Source organism: Carassius gibelio, chromosome B23 (assembly GCF_023724105.1).
Source record: "Carassius gibelio isolate Cgi1373 ecotype wild population from Czech Republic chromosome B23, carGib1.2-hapl.c, whole genome shotgun sequence".
In the NCBI taxonomy this organism is placed as follows: domain Eukaryota; kingdom Metazoa; phylum Chordata; class Actinopteri; order Cypriniformes; family Cyprinidae; genus Carassius; species Carassius gibelio.
Window position 1 is genome coordinate 22,041,764 of NC_068418.1, and position 6,064 is coordinate 22,047,827.

Consider the following 6,064-nt stretch of genomic DNA (forward strand, 5'->3'; position numbering starts at 1 on the left):
TTTTAAAATACTCATGATCAGACTAGTTACTTTTTTTTTAATCGATTTTGCTTTTCATCAAACTCACTGCTTTTCATTTAAAATTATGTAAAATTATGTTTAATGCACTTTGTTTTGTAGTATTGTTCATATAGCAAGGTTCTTAAAAATACATTGATATTAGCATGGTGTTAATATAAAATTAGATACTTCAGAGTAATTTTTCATTCAATTTCCAGAAAATATTCTTACACATACTTCCAAGACTGACATCAGTAGTAACTATGAATATGTATAATTAGTATTTGGTAATTTAAGGCAATTTTTTCATTTTAATGGACTTGGGAGTGTTCAAATGCAATTACATCTCAGTGGCTGTGAATAACGTCTATAACGTATATAGTAACATGAGGCATGAGGTTAAGAAGTGTTTTGTCTCTGGGTATTGTAACTGAATTTGTTTATATTACATCACTGTGTTTTGTCAAATGGCAAGAACTGAATTTGATTCACACACGAAGGACCGCTTTCTTTAACAGAATATTATTTATTCAAAATGTAAACACAACATGACTACCTCTGATTACACACCCCTCTAAAGGAAAGGATATCGATCAACAGTGATCATGGAGGTGCTGAAGAAAGTATTACTGCTAGTATTTGGGACATCAGAACACTTTAATTGGGGGTGACCAGAGTATACCGGTACAAAGAGAGTAATAATTCCCTCTGAATGATCAGCGATGTGACCATTCTGACCCAGAAAGAGATGTTTCGCGGTGCATGTAGGTCTCAGTAATCTAGCCTTAGATTTGTGAGTCTTTGTTGTGAATTATTTGTGCAACTCAAAGTATGAATGAGCACAACCAAAGATCTTACAGTACAACAGGAAAAGTAAGAATTTAATGCATATTTGCCTGTCTATGTTTATAAGAAAAATTTACTTGATATTTCAATTCATTAAGAATTATTGCATAAATCACAACCCTTGAAAAGAAAAGAAGTGCTGTGTATCGTGAAAGCCAGATAGTGCTGACAATCCTACATATTGCACAAAAACAATTTATAGTGTTACATGGCCTGAAAAAAAAAAACAAGTTCATATGCTTTTCTTCTAGCAGACAGTGACCCCCTTTCGAAAGAAAATTAATGTACACTTGAGCGCTGCATCACAGAGAAACAAGAGACAAATAATTCATTTCACACCGCTTCTTTCCTGGCCTAACTGGTTGTTACGGTTGGCGTAGCGCAAGCAAGCACAAATGCATTTAAGAAAACTCTCTGTTGGAAAAGCGTGTTTACAGCCGAGCCATTTCCATCAAATAAAATAATCAAGGATTTGTGTCACAGCAATAAATGGTGCGACACCCTTCAGAAATGTATTTTATTCTGGTTTTGCGGTTTTTAAGGAATGATTGGCCTTTTTTTTACTCTTTTAATCTTTCACATAAAAACTATACGCACGGATTCTAAAATCGTCCAGTTTATCGAGAAATGTGAAAAACAACAAATGCTGATTCAGACCCTAAAAAAAGCCCACTCCGATTAATTTCATGGTCGCATGACGTTGGCTTCTTCTGGGAATTGGGTAAGGTAGAAAATGAGCTCGTTTTAACATTTCCTTACATGTTAATAAAGCCATCATTTCACGTGACCTTGACCTTTAAGTGGCCGTGTTACACAGGATCTGGTTGTCACCACTACGGAGGAAATCACCAAGCTCTCAATTTCATTTAACGGGACACTGCTTCATTTTATTTGGTTGTGAGAAAACCCTTTTGATTTCTCGCTACCTATTTTGGTCGTGAGAACAGCACCAGCCTTTCTTTCGTCCCTCCCGTCTGTGTTTCTCATTGGGCGATTCATTCCTGCGCGATGCTCCGCAGAACGTACTTGACTGTGTAGGCGAAAGCAGCGAAACCTACGATGACAAACAAATTAGCGAGCGCTCCACCCAGGAGTCCATGGTTTCGGTTGATCTGCTGGAGGTCGGGTGGGTGGGCCGCGCCGGGGGGCAGGTGCCCGTTGATGGGTATGTGCCCGTTTTGCGCATGGTGGGCTTCGCCGTCCGGCACCACGTCAGGGAGGGGCAGCGCCTGTGAGCGGGACCTGAGCTCCTCCTGCATACGCTGCTTCTGCTTGATTTCCTGTATAACATATTTGATATTTGTTAAAAGCATGTGTTTACTGCTCATGCATACATCTGTGAGGAACTCTGGCACGGTACTTACTTCAACAACATCTGGAAACAGTTCACAGAAGACTTTGTCCTTGATGTTGAATGCAAGACTCTGGGAGGCCAACTGTCTTTTCTGCAGGGAACACATTAAAAGCAAACATGCCATTAAAATTTATTCCATATATGTACTTTGTGCATGTTTACGCATAAGGGCAAATTACAAGAACTTAAGGGTTAGTTCACCCAAAAATCATTCCATTCCTTAAGACCTTTGCTCATCTTCAAAAACACAAATTAAGATCTCTGACCCTCCCATAGACAGCAATGCAACTGCAATGTTCCCAGGTACAGAACTGTAGCAAGGACATCAGTAGAATAGTCCATGTGACATCAGTGGTTCATCAGAAGCTACGAGAATACTTTTTGTACGCAAAGAAAACTCGATGTCCTTGCTACATTTCTGGACCTGGAAAAACATTGCTGTTGCATGGCTGTCTACAAAGGGTCAGAGAGTTCTCAGACTTCAACTAGAATATCTTAATTTCTGAAGATGAACAAAGGTCTTACGGGTTTGGAACAACATTATTAATGACAGAATATTCATTTTTGGGTGAACTAAACCTTTAGAAATAGTTCATATTAAAATAATAATAATAATAAAAAAAAATGCTTCATAACCTTTTTGAAAAATGTAATCTGGTATACAATTGTCACTTTTAAATATGCTATTCATTTCTGAACCATAAAATCAAGTTTTAATCCACACAAAAAAATAATCAAATGGCCTAGTAGTGAGTTTAAATAGTAATGTACTTCATTATATTCTAATATAGGCATTAGTATGGCTTTACAATAACAAAAGAGCTCTGAAAATCCGTGAAGAATAGACCCAGCTGTATCCTAAAATAGCTTCAAATCTTGTGCATAATTTATTGACCGTTATTAGTATTTTATTTTGATTTGATTTAGTAAATCAGATCATTCATAAAGTACTTCAAATAAAAAGCTCTGAGGGTTTAATATGATAAGAAAAACAATTACACTCCATAAAAAAAAAAAATAAAAAAAAAATTCAGTGCTAATTTATTCCTTCAATACATTTTTTAAAATGGCACTGGTGTGTATATCTCTTAAGTCTCTTGATCAGTGAAATGCTTAAAGCATTTGCCTGTGATTTTAAATCAGCGTCAGACTCACTGTGAAGTCAGACGTTTCGATACTGCCGAGAGTCGGCCCTTTTTCAACCATGAAGCTCAGGAGGCCGGTTAAGATGGTGGATACGGACCACGCCGGGTTCCACGTGTCAGGGTGAAAATCTGTGATTGAAAGACACAACCTGAAAGAGAAAGAGAACGCAACTCATTATGCAGGAATTGTGAACAGTGCTGTTCTTCTGAGCTGAATGTCTGAGACTTTTAAAGAAGCCGATGTAGATGCTGATCATCAACTCGGTGTTCCAACGGAGCAAAAAAAAATCACAGTAACAACTCGGATGTTAAATAAGAGATGGCAAACTTAGTTTACATTTAGCAGCAGATGGATGTTCTAATGAAAGATTCTTATCACACAGTAAACACTTCATAAAAGCAGTAAGGCACTGATGTCATGCCTAACAAGAAACTGGAGCTGTAATTATTTTTAAAATAAGCTTACATACCTTAAATAAAGGGCTTAAAAAGAAAGTGAAAGTCTGAGCTTGTGTACCTTGTATTACATTTAAATCTGCCGTTGGGTGTGATCATGTATATGCTTGGGGGTTTGAACGGGAACTCCCGTGGGAAAATGAGCTTGCCATGATAGTAGCCACCTATGAAATACAAAAGACAAGTCAAAAGGAAGCAAAAACTGCACAGTGTATAAAAGGAAGTGCAAATGTGAAATGAAAGGAGGAAATAACCTTCATATGGAGTTTTCTCAGGGCCACGTACTAGATAATGCCTGAAAGAGAAAGAAGGCCAGGGATGTGATAGCATCTAATCGTGTAATGTCTTTCATGTAGATCATTCTATGTGATAAAAGTCCTGTCAAATGTTTTTTTTTTTTACATACAAGAAAAGCATATAGTGAGTGTCAATGGGCAGTCAAGCTCCAAAAAGCACCATCAAAGTAGTGCATACAAATAGTTCACTTTATATATATTAATATTAGCCCAAATCCTCACACAAAGGCATCATTCTGCTTCAGAAGATTAGGAATGTATCGTCTATCATTATAGACCACTTTCATGGTGCTTTTGTAACGTTTTGGGAGCTTGACAGCATCCTTCTTTATTATTATATTATTATATCTCTATTATAATCTTTCATTGAACGGAAGAACATTCTGCTAAATACAGTATAAACAATCATCTGCTAAATAGAATATAAATCATGAAATCGATTATAAAAGTCTCCTTAAAAGGATAAAGCTCTTGATGATGCTCCAAACTTTAACAAACAATAAGTCACATAAAATACAACACTACACTTATACATTATTGTTCAAATGCTTGGAATAATTACGTTTTTTGGTTAATGTTTAATAAATAAGTATCTCATGCTCACCAATGCTGCATTTATTTGATGATAAAAGTATTCTTATATTCTGATTTGTTACTTAATTATTACCAACTAATTATTAGTGCTCAAATATTAATTATCAGCAGTTATCATTAATATCAGATTTTTGCAGCTTATAATTTTTGTGGAAACAAAGTAAAAAAAAAACAGCATTTATTTAAAATAGAAATCTTTAATAATAAGTAATAATAATAAAATATCTAGTCCTATTTATATGAAAATTAATCAGATTTTAAAATATATTAGCGGTTTTAAATTGCAAGACTATTTCACAAAAGTACTATTTTTACTGTATTTTTCTATTAAGTAAATAGATCCATGGCGAGCATAAGAGAGTTCTTTCAAAAACATTACAAAGTGTTCATTATTGAGGTGTGTTTGGTAGAGTGTGTGTGTTTATATATATGTAACAAAATAATATAAGAAATGTTTATTTTTTATTTTATTTTTTAATGTACCATTCCAGAATGTTGGAGGGCAGAGGTTCAGCACAGATATACGGCACTGGATCTTTCTTGATGCGAAGGTAATCCTGTTTTAACCGCTGTGTTGCTGTGGTTGGGGCCCTCTTGTTTAAGTTGTTGCTCATCTGTGAAATGACACGGAACTCTGAGTTACACAACACAATCTCAACACATTCATAAATGTGACTAATAAGCAAAACAGAAGACTTACAAGTATATACTAAAGCCTGAAACACATCAACACAACTCATATATTAATTACTAGCATGCTGTTACGATTGTCAATAAGCAGCTTGACACGCGTTAACATGAACTGAGAGTACAGTAATCTTAGATTTGATTACACAACGGCAGACAGTCAAGAACTGTTTTGCTATTTAAAACAACATGGTATATGTTTACTGTGCGGTTAACACCTCAAGAGTCAGCAACTGTAGCCAAAATATGACAATACCAGTGACAAACGGATGTAAAGAGGACTAAAGTAAACAACAACGACGACGACATGAGTAAACACAGCGCTTGAACAGAGACAAGGAGTGAGTTTCAAAACAGAGTGAGCTGCCCATCGAGACGCGTTCTAAACGTTCAGTTATATATCATAATGACAACAGATGCTGTCTAGATAGAAAGTTTACTAGGTTTTAAAACACAGCCTGACACACCGAAAGGGGATTTTCAACGGTTCAGTCTCACCTCTTTCAACGCCCTCCACGGGATCGACCACGGTCAAACTGGGATGATATATCAATATCCCGTCTATTTCAGAGTGAATACGCGCTTGATAAACTTTCAAAAATAACAAAAACGTAGCTCTACGGCTGAGGTGAAATTGTCATCTGTTCCCCATACCAATATGGCTGCCGAAACACCAGGAAGTGACG

At 36.1% G+C, this 6,064-nt stretch overlaps 1 protein-coding gene across 1 annotated transcript; it reads right to left on the bottom strand.

Annotated features, from left to right (window-relative positions):
- Positions 1-506: 506 nt before the first annotated feature.
- LOC128012002 (ubiquitin-conjugating enzyme E2 J2) lies at positions 507-6,064 on the bottom strand. The gene is made up of 7 exons (XM_052594855.1): positions 5,877-6,064; positions 5,175-5,305; positions 4,056-4,096; positions 3,863-3,965; positions 3,356-3,494; positions 2,211-2,291; positions 507-2,126 (listed from the first exon to the last, which is right to left on the bottom strand). Exons 2-7 carry the CDS (start codon positions 5,303-5,305, stop codon positions 1,842-1,844), a joined length of 780 nt encoding a protein of 259 aa, XP_052450815.1. The 5' UTR covers positions 5,877-6,064; the 3' UTR covers positions 507-1,841.